General features: G+C 47.2%; 1 protein-coding gene across 2 annotated transcripts; it reads right to left on the bottom strand.

Moving 5' to 3' along the window:
- Nucleotides 1–559: 559 nt before the first annotated feature.
- On the bottom strand, nt 560–15,540 carry LOC8043565 (3-oxoacyl-[acyl-carrier-protein] reductase FabG). 2 transcript variants are annotated; one of them, XM_029975531.2, is made up of 10 exons: nt 15,356–15,540; nt 15,027–15,090; nt 14,822–14,964; nt 10,822–10,914; nt 9,474–9,559; nt 7,057–7,150; nt 6,511–6,580; nt 5,249–5,285; nt 3,010–3,073; nt 560–832 (listed from the first exon to the last, which is right to left on the bottom strand). In XM_029975531.2, exons 2-10 carry the CDS (start codon nt 15,076–15,078, stop codon nt 674–676), a joined length of 798 nt encoding a protein of 265 aa, XP_029831391.2. In that variant the 5' UTR covers nt 15,079–15,090; nt 15,356–15,540; the 3' UTR covers nt 560–673. The 2 variants fall into 2 exon arrangements, with proteins under 2 accessions (XP_029831391.2, XP_029831392.2); XM_029975532.3 differs by lacking the exon at nt 5,249–5,285.
- Nucleotides 15,541–16,290: the final 750 nt, after the last annotated feature.

Genomic DNA, 16,290 nt, shown 5'->3' with positions numbered 1-16,290 from the left:
GAGCAACTCGTTTAAAAGTTGACCCTTGAAGGTGGTGTCACCCCTTAATACAATTCGTTTCTAATAGAGACTTGTCCTCGTTTCTCTGGTGTGAGCAGGAAGAATTTCAATCACTCAAAAAAAAAAAACTGACAGTCCAGAGGAAACCAGATACAGTGAAACAGGATATTAATAAAGGAAGCTTTAAGCTATGGTGTTACCGTTGCTTAAAGTTGACATAAAGGGGAAGATAGCCTCGGAACAATTTACGAACAAGATACGGTTTTATATTATATCTTTGTTATAACAGTCGGAGCTCTTAAGTCTTGTTCTTTGAAATGGTCAAGGTCGGGGGAATGAAGGATGGTCACTGCAGTACTCTTATTCGCTATACCACTAACGCCATCCCCGCAAAAATGTAACAAGCTCCCATTCCAGTTCCACCGACGCAAAATGCAACGGCGGCGCTCTTCCTAAAAGGGACAAGTCTCCTTGGAACGCCGTTTCGTACAAAGGTGCAATGAGTCGGGAGCCCCTCTTTCTAAGTTTCCTCAACTTGAAAGCCAAGGGTGACTGCACGAAAGGGATCTCATACACCTTTATTGTTCCCAAGTCCACTGCTCTTGCAGCATGAGCAAAATGTTCGATCGGCCACCGTGCTTTAGAGGAGGAACGCGGCCAGACTCGGCACCGGTCACCTCGCGCAGGTGGCGTGGCGCCCGCCGTCCACGGGCAGCGTGATGCCCGTTACGAAAGAGGCGGCGTCCGACGCTAGGAACGCGACGACCTTGGCCACCTCGTCGGGATCTCCGGGCCTGCCCAGGGGGTGCGTAGACTTGCAGTGCTCCAGGAACTGCAAAGCACACCGAAATATGCTGGTCACTGTAAACTTGTTGTTACCCCAGGAAAAATCAAGGCTGCTGCATAGTTCATACCCTACTCAAAACAAAATATTTCAGATGAAGAAAAAAAAAGCACTTTGCTTTATGTTTTAAACGTGTACGTCCTCATCAAATAACAAATCTTGACAAATCTACGTACACATAAAGGGGTAGTTCATTTTGTTGAGACCGGTTATAACGAAGTCAATGGGAACCGGAAATCACCTCGCTATATCCGATAATTCGTTATAACCGACTTCGGTTAACGAAGTGCACAAGAGAATGGGAAATCGTGATCGCTTCGGTGTAGCCACTATTTCGTTGTAACCGACTTCGTTATAACGGGTCTCAACAGTACCCTGCACAAAATATATAGTTCAGTTAAAAAAAAAAAAAAAACTGTCTTGTAATTTAAACGTGTACGTCCAAATCAAATAACAAATTGCAACATATCTATGTACACATAAAGGGGGATTTAATATGAGGTTTTCGAGAGAAAAGAGAACCCAGTTTTTCTCGCCGCAAAAATTAACTACGCTTTCTCGCCGCAAAAAATAACTATGCATGGACTTCACCCAAACAAGTGCCAGCAGTGCTTACGCATCGGAAGTCCTTCAAGGAAAGGTGCTCAACTGTACTTACTTCAACTATGATTATTTCACAGAGTCATTGAATTCAGTCTGAAATGTACATATGCTTCGAGCAATAAAGACGTGTACCTTTTCGTTACGCAAACTATGCTCTCGTCGTCCATGCAAAGCCGAAATAAGTGAAGCCGAACCAAATTTCCCCGCTAGATTTAGTAGGAAAATTGACGTCAGGTGTCCTCAACACCAATTTAGTTTCCCCGCTAAATTTAGTAGGAAAATTGATGTCACATAGGTAGCTTTGTGTCACGTAACCTATACACAAATTCAGTTTACCCGCTAGATTTGGCGGGAAAATTGACATCACATGACCTAAACAAATTCAGTTTCCCTGCTAAATTTAGCTCGGAAATTAAAGTCATGTGACCTGATTTCATGTAACCTCTATACAAAATCAGTTTCCCCGCTAGATTTAGCGGGAAAATTGACGTCGCGTGACATCCGCACCAATTCGATTTCTCTGCTACATTTTGCAGGGAAAATGATGTCACATGACTTTATGCCACAAGGCTAGTCGCTGCAAATTTCGTGAAGCCGGACTAAGTTGATTTAGCGGGAAAATTGACCTCAACACCAATTCAGTTTTCCCACTAGATTTAGGAGGAAAAAATGGCATCACTTGACCTATACATAAATTCAGTTTCCTTGTTAAATTTAGCAAGAAATTGACATCCCATGACCTAATGTCATGTGACGTATACACAAATTCAGCTTCTCAGCCAATACATTACGTAACACCGATTGCGTATCGGTGCCGCCACAAGATGCAGCTATCGCTAATGATGCTAGGAAGTTTCACGCATCCAACAGAATCTGCAATACTTTTTTTTTTTTTCTGAATTGCTGTCTGGAGGGTTTTTGGCATGAACTGTGCGCGAGTGTGACACGGGCACCAAGAACATCTTCTCCAGCAATGAGACGATATCCTGTTAGGTCCGCGGAGCTTGGACGACCAAGACTGAACTTTCGAAATGTCGCTTTTGCACCCACTGTGGCTTATGTTTTGCCCCCCCCCCCCCCCCCCCCCCCCAAGTTCATCAAAAAAGCTTCTTCTCTCTGCATTTAAACGGTAACCTTCGTTTCATACCAAGGAATCCTTGAAATACGCCTCTGAAAGGTGGCAGCAGTTCTTTCGAAAGTGGTGGATTCATGAATCGATGAATACGCCTGAACTTGCAGAATTGGGAGGCGGCTTGCGCCACCTAGTAAGCGCTTATACTTCAACTAGTATTTCTAAACTCTAGTAACAGCTACGGCATAATTTATAGAGGGGCAAAAACTCTTTAATTGAAATGTGGCAGCTAAAACGAATATCTAAAAAGTGAATTAAAGGGTTTTAGTCATTATTTTGCTCCCCCCCCATTATCGCTTTACACTCCAATCCGGATGTGTGCCATAGTCACAGAAAATGCCAGCCATTTGCCGCTTTAACAGTTAGTGCCAGAATCAAACTGAATGCACAGCTTTGAATGTCCAGGTTTTAGAGGCACCTAGAAACGCACCGCTGCATAGTTCTCCTCCGACATGCCACCGCGCTTCTGAAGCTCCGTGACAACAACGCCGGGGCTGAAAAAAGAAAAAACAAACAAACAGGGCGTTAAAAAATTGTGACAGTGCACAGAGCTGCAAGGATGCACCACCGAGACAGCTGTAGTTCACGGGCCAAATTGCCATGCATACCATTCTGGCTGCCATTATACTCGGCGTCAACTGTTTTGTGTCACGTTGTCAAGGCTTGCATAGCTTCAGCAACGCTCCAACACTGTCAAAGCCATTTCCACCTGCGCACGTTTCTGTTTGACGTTTTCTCTGCACGAGGGCGCCCGCGAACGAGACGCCAGACAAGTCGCATGTTCTCACGGCGGTGCAAGACAGCAGTGCTCCAGAACCTACACTAGCCTTGACGACTCGGAACAAAACAGTCATTGCCAACAATAGACCGATGCCACCAAGCGAACTGCGCAGGCGCGCGCATTCCGGAAGTATTGCCGCCGCCATGCTAGTACTTGTAGTCATCGCTCTCCGGCTTCCCGGCTGAAAAGGGCTCATGTGGGCGTACATCATAGTTTGGGAAGTCCTGGTGTTAGCTTGGATTCTCCTGCATATCAGTACTTTATAAGACTGTGTTGTTTGTGATGCCTTAGTTTGTCGTCAGGCGCAAAAAAAAAAGCAGTTTCAGTCGTCTTATCGCTTTAGAATTGCTTTGTAGTCTGCTTCGTCGTCGTCCGCTTCTTCGCCTTCGTGAACGCGAGTGAACCCACTGCGTTCACGGGGTGGTCTTACTGCAACAGCGGCAAAAACGACGAAGCCACTACTCCCTCGAGCACTCCGGGTGCTCCTACCTCTCAATAAACTTGGAAGCAAGTGAATATCTACCTCAACACGAAAAAGCAGAAAATTCGAGGGACCATCGGCTTGGTGTAGCACCGCGGAACAGCGTCAAATGTGTCGGTGAAATACTGAGCTATATAGTGCGCAGGCTTGGGCATAACTTTTATTCGACAATGAAGAAAGACGAGCTCAATAGACATTCTCGGAAAGCGATAGTTTTCTAAAACTCGTTCTATTCTGGTTGAGAGCCTTTGCGACAGGGTACACATGGACTGCGGGGGGAAGCCTGCACACAAAGAAACGATCTACAAAAAGAACCTGCCCGACGAGCCGTAACAACTCGCATTTAAATGAAACGTAACCATGAGAGATGCCTGAGAACTTTGGGTAGAGATGAGCTCTTGTGTACAGTTTCTATTCAATTTTATTTGGTTTGCTCAAGCTCCGAACGGTAAGAGCTGACCGACGTAGAATGCTTTTTTCCGCTGTGTTGATTGGTGTTAATACAGAATGGATCAGTAACGCCAGCAAAATCAGGTTGTGGCATAATAGCCCATTAAAAAAAATTAAGTGATATTGAAAAAGTTGTTTTATTTCAAGTTATATATATATATATACATACCAAGGATCGCTGCTCTTTCTTCGGCGATTGTACTGATCTTTTGAAGCACAGTAGTGCTCAAAACATGTATCAATAACAGTTGTAACCACCAAAATGCATCAAGCAAACATTGTATTAAAAACGGTCGCCGCAAGGCAGTGTGGAAGTTCCGATTGAGATAGACCAACGAATATACCGCTACGGAGCGAGTGCTCTGAAAGATTCCAACGTACGGAACACTTTGGTACGCGCTACTACGTCTCATGCCCTGTGTAAGCTTACACTCTTTAGTTATCGTGGAATGGGGTGAATATAAATTATGAATCAAATAACGAAACAAATCTAAAAACGCTTTTTCCTGCCGCTCTTCTACCGTTCTCTTTACCTGTTTTAGACACTCTTTTCGTGGGCTGCTTTCTTCCGGGAAGATATAAAATCTATGCCTTTTTGCCTGGCATAGAGCACCTTGACACAGAACGGGTGAAGACACCCAGTAAAAACTGCGAGTAAACGGCCGACTAAAAGTTTTGTGCTAACCTGAAAATTTCCAAACGCCGGACGTACAACGCGCCTTGACGCGGCCAGAAAACTGGGGAGAACTACAGGTACCAGAATGCACCGCGGCAGCGGTGGCGTCGTGCAACTCCTTGTGAGACCGGTCTATTGTTGGCAATGACTGCACTAAGAACCAGTTTAAAAGGTTGCCACGTTCCATACATTGAGGTCGAGGTTTTTATGTCATCCACTTTTCGTGCAAATGCAAACGGTCGACCCCGAACTTTCCGTACGATGAGCGAGACTTGACTCACTTGACAGCGTTCACCCGAACTTGCTTGCTTGCCAACTCTGGCCGGAAGAAGGAATTGCAACAGATTAGAGGCAAGCTCGTACAGCAAAATTGTTATGACCGAATGCCATTCAAGTTTAAAACAATTGGATGTCCTATTTATGCGCGGTGAATTGCAGGATGCAGGGAGGGAGTTAAAGCCACGGTCAGCACTGCTCGTACAATCATACAAAAGGCTCAATGGTCGCTGCAGACACGGTCCCAGAAGCGTCTGCAGTCGTGCCCAGAGCATGTTTGCTTCGTACATTCGTATGCTTGGAACACGCCTGCAGACGGCGTCCGTGTGACCAATGGGACAGGACCGACATGCAAGGAAGAAATGGGCCGCAGAAGGGGTCTGTTTGTGCGATGCATTACCAGTGTGACTGCGGCTTAACCCTTTTGACAGTCGTCGCCATATGTGCACGGCGGTGATTGCACGTTTGAAGATGGCCGAGAGCACCGCTTGACGTGTTGCAATTTGTTGCGTCTTTGGATACGTGTAAACGTTATGTTTGCGCAGTGTTTTGCCAGTTATTCAGAGTTTTCAAATTAGACGCTCCGCACATGCAGTGCTCACTTAGCACGCCGGCTGCTTCGGCGGCAGTGCGAAAGGGAGCACTGTCTCTTTTAATTCAGACTTCTGACGCTTTTAGGAATTAAGTTCGGAGGATGAGAGCTCATCGTGTGATGGAGAAGCTCCGTAATGTCCTTTCGGTTAGGAATCGGAAGCTGCCAGAAGGTCGCGAAAGCGGACGCGCCGAAATGACACGAATGAAAAGAAGGGAGATAACTTTGTGCCTTTAATGTTTTCATTTAATGCTTCTAAACCTAGACAGCTCTCAAGCACTGCATGTGCCCAGGTAATTAAAAACAATCTGCACATTGAGCTTTTTTATACTATTTTTTGGAGAACAAAACCTGACCTATACTCGACCATCAAAGAAATAAAGTTCTCAAATGTAGTAGCAGTACAAACTCTTTTTATTCTTCCCAAGCAGCCTTGCTACCCGTTCGCCACGTACGAATTCGGCAAAGGTCCACAAACCTCCAATGTGAAAGAACCTTGCTGCAGCTTAGCTTAGACGGGCAAAGCATTGGACAATTGGGTCAACATTTATGGCATCGCCGGGTCAAGGACAATTGACTCCGTCGTCTGACAAAGACGGCAATTATGAGGTCCCATTCCAACGAAAGGCACCACGTTCACGACGATAAAGATTTAAAAATAGAAGCAGCGCTCACCCAGGGCTGTGCAGGCAGTCAGCTGGTCGATGGCACTCTTGGACATGCAGTAGGCAAGTACATTGGGGAACTGAAAAAGAGGAGAGGGCTTCATGAGAGTACAGTAGAGTAGCCGATGCCGTTTTTAAGGGCTGCCAATCTTTGTTTTGCTTCTCTCTTTTACACTGAGGAACTTAGCCCTGCGAGTGCATGTTGGGAAACAGAAGGACAAGGGGACCCCCGTGACGGGACTTTCAGGATATGAGGCATGTGAGAGAGGAACCAATACCACCCAGAAGAGAAGGCGTGCACATCACATCATCTTTAGTGGATTCCCAACACACCTTACGCAGAAAATAAGCCAACGCTCGGTGAAAGTGTGCGGCAAAGTGGCAGAGGCATGCGTCTCGGCATCGCCGCGTGTCATTGTTGCGAGACACTGCAAGACACAAGCGACGCTGCACGAATCGACCGTGACGACATCGGAGGAGGGAAGGTACAGGCTTTATTTTCTAGGTGGTATTGAAGAAGCGCCGGGCGGGGTCGAGCAAAGAGAAAAGTCCTCACCGACCGCATGCCGCACACGCTGGAGACGTTGACGACGTTGCCCTTACTCAGGACCAGGTGAGGCACGGTGAGCATCATCAGGTGGTACGCCGACCTGGGGAGAGCAGCCACCGAAGTTAAAGGCACCGTGAAGCAACTGCCCACCCGCTCGAGAAGTCGGGAAATTAGCCCCTGTCACACAAATGCAAAATAAAAACTACTTGTGTACTATTTTTTTTCCTCCTTTTGAAACGAATGTGTGGTATCTGTTAGTTATTGTTAAGGCCCGTTCACACTCTTGCGACCTCTTAAACCTGGGTTCCTTAAAACTTCTTAAACCAGAAAACACACTGGCGCCATCTATTGGGAAGCAGTGTAAACTCGGCGGTCCGGCATATTTTTTTTTTATTTCTAGCGCATTATCCTTTCTTTCTTGGCTCGAAAAACTTTTGTCAATGTTATAAACGAGCCTTTCTATGGGTATGACGCATATTTGACCTCGGAAATCCCGCAAAACCTTCGCTCTTGTGAAATGCAGTTCCAGGGTCACCGCATAGATGGCGCCACAATGCCAGTGTGTTCCCTCATTTTAAAAACATTTAACAAGTTTTAACAGATCTCGTCTCTCTCAGTCGTACTCGGTCGCAAGAGTGTGAACGGGCCTTCAGACATAAGAGGTGGCACCACAGGTATTTCGAACTACCCCCTTGTGTATAAATCACGCGACTACAACATAAATCGCGTGACAATGATTAAAAAGAATTCTGTTCAGTACGAGTGAACTGCCCGCACCTTCCGTGGCCTGGGAACATAGGCCATGTCCCAGATGCAACAGAACGCCAATTTGGGTGAGGGCCAAGGCAGGAGTAAGCATTGCAAATGAATGCTGTGTACAGTTGCTGTGAATGCTGTGTACAGTTGTGTCCCCCAAAAAAACTACATGCAAAGAACGGGCCACAAAAATAAGCAATTGATGAATGCCGCAGTAACTTTTTTCTGAGATATTTCTCACAGGTCAAATTTAAAAATGAAAATACGCAGCCTCAACTCCCAGTACAACCAAAATAAAAAATATTTGATTTCCCCAATGGCGAAGCAACAGCTGTCGGGAAGAAATCGAACCACGACCATATGTTTGCCAAGCTTATACAGACATGGCACCACTAGTGCCACCTCTGAATAAATGAATGGATTCCCGAGGACGACCACGCAAGCCAAACCAGCCAAACTATGAAAGAAGATGATACACCAAACAGAACTATGGCAATAGGGGGGCAACAGGTTCATAAAGCTGCATTTACCATCTTATTAATATCTATTTATCATGTGATACTCACTGTGCTCGTAGACAAAATTAACAAAAACTCAAACTGAGAACTTAATTCTGGTCAATATCCCGCCCCCGCCACAAACATGACGAAAAGACGCACGCATTGGAGCGCTTGTAGGCATCCGCATGCTCTACGAGTGCTTGTTGCGAGCACTGGCGCTGGTCACTGCCAAGGTAAAAATGGCAGAAGTGTCTGTCTATCTGTGACTACCACCGTAAAAAGAAATAAACAGAGAGATGGTTCAAGGTAGAGAGGTTATAGTTTGGGCACAAAACCACAGCAGGTTGCCGCGGACAGAAGCAAGGCAACCATTAGACTCTGAAATGTTATCGAAGGTATGAAGCTTGCACTGGAAGCAGGACAACTCAAGGATCTCTCTGCCATTGTAAACCCGTCAGTGGCTATGGCTGCTGTCACTCTCTCATTGAATGGGGCAGCCACTTTACCCTCCCGGTGGTTTATGAGACTTGCCGGTATCTCTTGGCCGTCCATAACCACGCGCTTCCGTTGTCGTCTCACCGTGATAACGGTACTTTACATTCCTCCAAACCGTCAGGCATCCAATAAATTCATGAAAAGCACTGGGACCGGTTGTGGCCTTTGCCTCAAATGGGTGAACAGGTTGAACAACGTTGACGAGTGAGCTATAGTCGGTGAAAAGGAAGCTTCGGCCTTCCACCCCTTTCCACTTTAGCAGTGTGAACGTTGGAGAGGAGGTCCCCTTTTCTCTACCATTCACTGTGCTAAACTGAAAAGAGGTGGGAGGAGCTTCCACTTCACTCTTAACCTGTCACAGACTACAGTTGGTAGTTACAATTTTCAAAAGTGCAAATGGTGCAACAACGCGACGGATTAAAAGTCTGTCTGTCGGTCTTCTTTCACTCTACCCATGTCGTCGCACCGTTGACGCTTTTAAAAGGGGGAACGGGTGCCGATTCCGTCTGAATATCACTTGGCCAACCCACATTGGAAGTAAACACCTATTCTGGTCCTTCCCAGTGTGCTCAAGAGACGCTCCAGATGTTCTACCGCAGCACGGAAGGCGTCGATTGTGCCCGTCAGGTGCGCAAGCAGCTGTGCCAGAGGCCACGTGGGGAGGCAGCCCACCTGACGTTGACGGCAAACATGGTGTCGTACTGCTCCAGGGTGGTTTGCTCGATGGTGCCATTGCCGATGATCCCTGCACAGTTGACCTGTCCGAAAGGGCAAGAATATCGGTCCATTAGTCGTCCGGGAGTGCAAAATCGCTTCCCCGCCTGCCGCACAAACCACAGCTCGCTTCGGCTCCAGAAAAAGCTCGGGAAAATGCACACTACCAACTCTGACCTCAGTCAACAAAAGAAGGCGTCTCGGACAAATAATTGAAAGCTTCCGCTGGGTATACGATGCCGTACTGTGTGACACTGTGATGTCATATGAGACCGTAATGACATGAGGCACTGATGTTTCATGACGTTATAAAAGGTCACATGACCGTGTGCTTTCTTGATGGTCATACTGTCACGAATGACAAATGACGAGGCGGTAAATAACGAAAGAAACGAGATGTTTAATTGGGTGAACTTCTGCCAAAAGAAAAGCAAAAAAAAAAAAAAAAAAAAAACGGAAAGTAACGGGACAGCGTTGCGGGCGTCGTTTGTCGGCGTGAACGCAGGGTCAAGCGCTGGCCACAGAGTGACTCCGTATGGCGAGGTGCAGCTTCTTTTGAGAATTACCTGGGGGCCTAGAACATTCTACCTCCTTCCGTTCTGGAACTATACATTCTAAGCATGAACAATTGACACAGCTCTCCAATGTTCTAGAATCCTCTATTTACATAAAGAAAGAAAAACAACAAGCGATGGCAGGATTCGAACCCCTGCTACTTGCCAAGCGCACTGCCTACTTGGCCAGCTGCACATGCAGCAATATGATGTCAAGTGACACCATGGTGATACACAAAAGAAGCATAAATGCTAGGCATTGAGAGTGCCTTTGGGCCCAAGGAGACAGGCAGTCTTCATAATCCATCCCTTGACAAGCTACCCATTAGATTTCCCGCTGCTGAACATGGGCAGGAGTCACTCTGAAGGCCATTTTATTCTCCGAGCACCTCGACGGAAACACGGGAGGCAGGATCTCCTCGGGTGCCATGCTTGGCATTAACTCTTTTTGCGCTACGCTGTCGAAGCTAGCGTAGTTCCCACAGAGCTGCGGGCCTGCACGGCTGCAAGAGCACGTGGCCATGCCTTACGCCTCGCACCCACGTGGCTCTCGTGCAAAAAAGGCGCCGGGTGAAGCCTTGCGCTCATGTGCTTCGAAGCTTCTGACAGCGTCGGGGCACTGCGGGAAACTCCAGCCTCAACAACACGGCACAAAAAAGGCGACGCCGACTACATTAGCCCTTTTTGACTTGGGGAGGCCATGCCGGGCTTTAAAAGGGGAAATTTAAGGGGAAGGCAGCAGAGTTGCTTACGAGAATGTCTATCTTTCCAAACTTCTTGGTCGTGGATTCCACGAGGCTTTCAGCTATGCCGGTGTTGGTCAGGTCTCCAACTGTCAAGTTAATCTGGAAAGAGGCGACAAGCGAGAGGCAACCTCAATTTGCAAAAGAGGACAAAACAAAAGGGTGTTTTTTTTGTTTTTTTTTGACAATCCACCAAATTAACAGAGGAAAGGAAGAATTCTCGCAGAAATTGCCCTCTCAGTTTTACACCGTCAAAGGTCTAGCTGAGGGGTTTTGGACTCAGTCTTCGCAGGGTTCTAACAAGGTACTACCGCTTTGTGGCCACTTCATTAGATTTCCTCATACCAAGCTAATTTCGTCTTTTTTCGTCCGCCAAACTTAGGTTGCTACGTAGGAGACGCGTACAGCAGTTGCTATACGTATGAATGGATGCAGACTGCACACCAAACGTTAGTCCAGCCCAAGCCAGCAATCTCCTTTCTCCACCGATGATGCTGTGGGTGCTACGCTACCCCTGTCTTTGCAATGGCGCAAAGGAAAACAACAGTCGCAACTTGCTTGCAGAGACAATGAGAAGCAGAGTTCAGATTTGAATAACTGAACTACACCGTAGGAATGGAAGTAGCAGCCAGAATGTTCCTGTCTATAGTTGTTGACAGGGTAAGAGTTTGGGGGAAGCTCCTCCCACCTTTCCGTTTACACAGAGCGAACGCTGGAGAAGAGGCCGCCTCCTCTCCAGTGTTCAGAAAGGAGTAAGTGCAAGCATAATAAGCCAGCAGACTTCCGACTCTTTTGAGTTCCAAATTCTCCCCAAAAGCGGGCTGCCCCTAAGTGCACGCGTCTAAGCAATTCGTGTTGACCATGTGACTCCAAGTGGCAGACGACCCATTTGGTGCAGCTGGTAGCGTTCGGAGCACTATAGGGTACCTGGGTTTAAGTCTTTCCAACTGCTTGATCGAGGTCGCACGGTTTGTGGGCCGCACTTTCAATACTAAATAGGTGGAGCAGGCCGGAAGCGTCCCCACCCGGTTTTCGCCTCTCCGACCGTCACCCTCCTTCGTCACACGACAATGCATAGATGCATCCAATTTGCGCAGGAATCATCCATCCTTAAATAGCAAGAGTTCTCCACGGTATGAGTGGCTCCCTTCTTGAAATCTAGACTCTCTACAGAATAGATGGATGAATACCGCTGAGCTCTTTTAATTGGGCGGCAGCTTGCGCCACTTAGCCAAACTCTACAGGTAACAACGCCACCCAGCGGAAAAGACTGGGGCGCCAGTGCGTATTCGGGTGCAAAGAAAAAAATGGTGCAACCTGGCGGCGAATATGTGAAACACAGAAACGGGGTTTCAAATGCGCATCACAGACCCCATAAACGATGACGTCGCAACATGGCGCTGTGCTCCGAACAAACCGTTGCAGGGGCCGTTGTTATGGGCTGTGTTGCATATCGTGGGAAATTTGTCACAAACCATATATAGTTACAATTAAGGAACAAAGGGAAATTAACTTGAATGCATGTAAAATAAAATATATATTAAAAAAAGCTAATATTTGACATGTGTCCAGATTAAGTTTATCTTTACCCTTTGGTGTTAGGCTTTCCGCACAAGGTTGGAAATTTCCTACAATTCAGCAACACTGGTTATAGACAAATGCATGAAAGCTTGACGTGAAGTTAGAATTTGTCCGATAAAAACGTAAAGTTTTTTTGTAAGCAGTGTGTCTTTTCCATATCAAATCATGAATACTTTTTCGATTGTTTCAATGCCTTCCTTCCACTTGACAAAAAAAAGCGACTTCCGGTGCACATTACTCCAAAGTAAAGGAGTCGTGACCTCATGCACTAAGTCTTGAAATGCTATGGGAAGAGTAAAAAGGATGTGGTATGACGCATTTCCGGTTCGCCGACAAAGTTTCAGTGCTGAAAAAGGAGAAACAAACAAAATGTCGGGAGAAGCTGCGACGGCAGCGCACGAGTCTGCAGTTGGCTCGCTTTTGTTAATGAAATGTGCTCAAGGTAAAACGAACAACGTCTTCGAATTTTGTTACCAGCTCAGGTTCTTTTCGGAAAATGCCTTGCAGTGCGTTTTGTTTGTTTTAGATATGACAATAAACCACACAAACATTCATTTGATGCCGTGTTTTGGTCGCCGTTGCACGGAAACTCTGTGATTATCGATGAGTCCTGTCTGTGCAGAATATAATCCCGATCAATATTTTGTTTGCATAGCTAAATTGGGATGTATGCGAGCATAAAATGTTGGCTGACGCTCACTTCGGCCAACATAACCTTGATCGCCAAGCGCGGTTGACTTCCCATCTGCATACAAATACATTTTATAGGTAAGTTTGCAAAGAAATGCAGAACTAACATACGGTCGTATAAAAGTATCGTAACTGGCAGCGTAGATTCACCGAGCTCCATATTATGTGTGTGTTGACGACGTTTTTGTCGGTTTTTATAACAGAAGCAGCCTTTGCATCGCCCTGAGCAGGGGTCAATCACTTTGGATTGTTTCGAACAGCAGTGCTGATGTCTACAGTCACTTATTTTTTGTCTCATGACTTAGTAAAGACTTTTTCAATACCAACGTCAAATAAATGCGATCGGGCTCGGCGTCGTCTGCTTCCAGTTTATTCGGAAACAGTCTGCCATAGGGGAGGATGTGGAAACTGCAAAAGAGCAGCTGAAAAGGCGAGCTTCTTTTGCCATTCAGTAGGCACTCTGAGATCTCCAACTCAATTTACTCTGTTTGGAGCTGAGGCAAGCCCGTAGCCGGGGGGGGGGGGGGGGGGGGGGGGGGGGGAGAGCTCCAGGACGACTTCGCAAATGACAAGAGAAATACTACTTTTTCTTTCTTGCTTTTTACAAACACGTCAGTTCGAACTATGTACGTACATACGATGGCCCACCGGTTTACATCCATAGCCTCCACATTCGACACAGATGTAGTTTACACATGCAAATCGGGGCTGGGAGACCTGTGCAAGACAGTAAACAGGAGGGGACTCGACCTCACAGCACAAAGAAACATGCTAGCAGGCTCACCACGTGCAAGACTGAGCAGAACTAACCAGGCCCATGTCCTGCGGGCGCTGAACACATCGGCCAAACGGGTTGCTGCGTAAACAACCAGCTCCAGGAGCATCACAAAGAAGTAAAGGACGCTGCACCCAACGATCAGCCCCCAATGAACACGCAGACGGGAATGTCGCAGCCGCGCTCCCGACTCACGACGATGTTGGTAAATCTTTGTGAACACGTTGAGAGGTAGAAGCCTTTCGAATGGTGACGAGCTCACACATCATAGGCTCATCGTCTTTTTTCCTTAGAAAGATTGTGGGGTTCTGGCGGCTCGATGCCATTTCACCGCTTTTCTTCCAATGCTTGGACGTCGTGGCCAATTAGGAAGTGGAGCCCCCTTGAAAAAAATTTCTGGCTACGGGCCTGAGCCAACACCACCTAGACAGAAGGCCTCCACACGCGTCATCATAGTCAGATCGATCGAGGCGAGAGATTGGGCACGAGTGCTGCGTCAGTGTTCGGCTGCGGCTCGTGGCCAATCAGCGCGTCGAAGGTCGGGCTCGGGTCCAATAGCCGACCGAGCGCGATCCGACTGTGATGACGTTTCATAGAAGAAGAGGAAACCATGCGGAGGCCTTCTGTCTAGGTGGTGTTGCCTGAGCTGGCTACTGCACGCACCCATTCTGTATGTGTTTGTTGTCTGCAGCAGGTATCTCAAGACGTCCACAGGACCGGAAGTTGCCGTCACAAATATTTCGAAACAGCCGATTCTTGGCAAACTTCTGTCGTAAGTCCAGGCTTCGATATCTATTCTTTTTAGATGTTGAAATTCCACGTCCGATTTTGAACGATGGTTCTTTCGGAACGAAAGCCAGTCTCATGCATTCGCCCCTAGCAACGCCCCTAGCAACGGTTTGTTTAGAGCAGCGACGTAACACTCACGGGGTAAATTGCACCATTGAAGATGTAAGTAAATACCTCGTCCTCCGGCGACGGCGACTCTCGCCGACACGCCTCCCTGACCGCGTCCAGTCTCGTCGAGTCGCGTCCTGCTAGCGAGAGCCTCGCCCCGAGCTTCGCGAACAGAAGCGCCGTGCTCCAGCCAATGCCGGACGAAGCGCCTGCACAGCGCCGCAGGGGGTCCAAGAAAACCGCAGACGACGTAGGGCGAATGCTTGCTTACCCGTGATGATGGCAACTTTTCCGGCAAGGTTCACGATGCCCTCAGCTGCCATCGCTACTCCCTCCTGTGCAAAGCAACCGGTCTCGACGAGAAAGTCCTTCGTGGGGTTTCAAAACACAAGCTGGCAATGACGCTTATAAAGACAGTGCATCAGAACAGAGTTAAAATTAATTGGGGGGCGGGGGCTTGGAAGAGATAAGCGTCGCGGATTATGCATATAATTGTCGAGTTTGCGTTTTATCTGACATGTCTAGACACGGTTGCCATAAAAACGGCAAAACAGTCAATAAGACGTTTGTGTAGTCCACAAACGCTCCCAAAATACCCACGTTATCTCAGAAAAACCGACGTCGCAGCTCCGCGCAGTACTGCGTGGGTTCGGCGATTCCTCCGTTTGCTTAGCGTTTGCTATGCCAGTTGGGCTCAAAAAATTGGCGGGCTGTGCAGGTGAGCACCTAGTCGGAGTGCAGCTGGTGCAGCCGTGCAGCTGCGACCCTGCGACTGCGAGTTGAGTTGTGCAGCCGGTATGCTAGTGTAGCAGTGTAGGCATAGAGTAATATACACAAGGTAAAGAGCGGACACTGCCATAGGCCCCAGCGGCCCAGATAGACCAGTGACAGGTAGCGCTCCTAGCGGGCGGTATTAAGCATAATCTGATTCCGTTTCCGGTCAAGTTAGTTTCGGTTTCAGTTTGGGCGTTTTTGCTCCGGTTCTCCAATACCCTTCTCTCTCTCTTTCCTCCCCGCCTCGCTCATCTCTCGGGAGCACCTTGACTCCCGAAGCCGCTGGTTTTATTTTTTTTTAATACTGACACACTTTTGCTTTATTTTTTACGATAGAGTCCGTGCAAAATGTGTCAAAAAATATTTCAACTTACTTCACAAAGCAGAAGTATATATATATTTCTTGTTCTTTTTATATTGTAAAGCATTGAAGTTACACAATCACCGCATTGACTCCTGGCTGGTGGAACATTTTGGGGTCAACAACAGTAAGTGGTTCGAACACATTTTATTGGATCACATTCATGCATACAGGATTTACTTCAGAAGCTCTGTATGTTTTATACGAAAGAGATCGATACTCACAAAAATAAATGAATATGAAGGACTTCGACATATCGTACGCTTCGTAATAGATTCTTAGCGAAACCCAGTTCACAAAACCTTTCCACGGAGAACATGCTGTATGATACATTCACTTTCACGCCGACTCGGGTACGGGAAGTAAGTGCAAAAATAAATAAGACATCGCTATCATTACC

This window comes from Ixodes scapularis, unplaced genomic scaffold (assembly GCF_016920785.2).
Source record: "Ixodes scapularis isolate PalLabHiFi unplaced genomic scaffold, ASM1692078v2 PGA_scaffold4__175_contigs__length_147842914, whole genome shotgun sequence".
NCBI classification, from domain to species: domain Eukaryota; kingdom Metazoa; phylum Arthropoda; class Arachnida; order Ixodida; family Ixodidae; genus Ixodes; species Ixodes scapularis.
The sequence above is the reverse complement of the archived record's forward strand: the minus strand, read 5'-3'. Positions and strand labels throughout refer to the sequence as shown.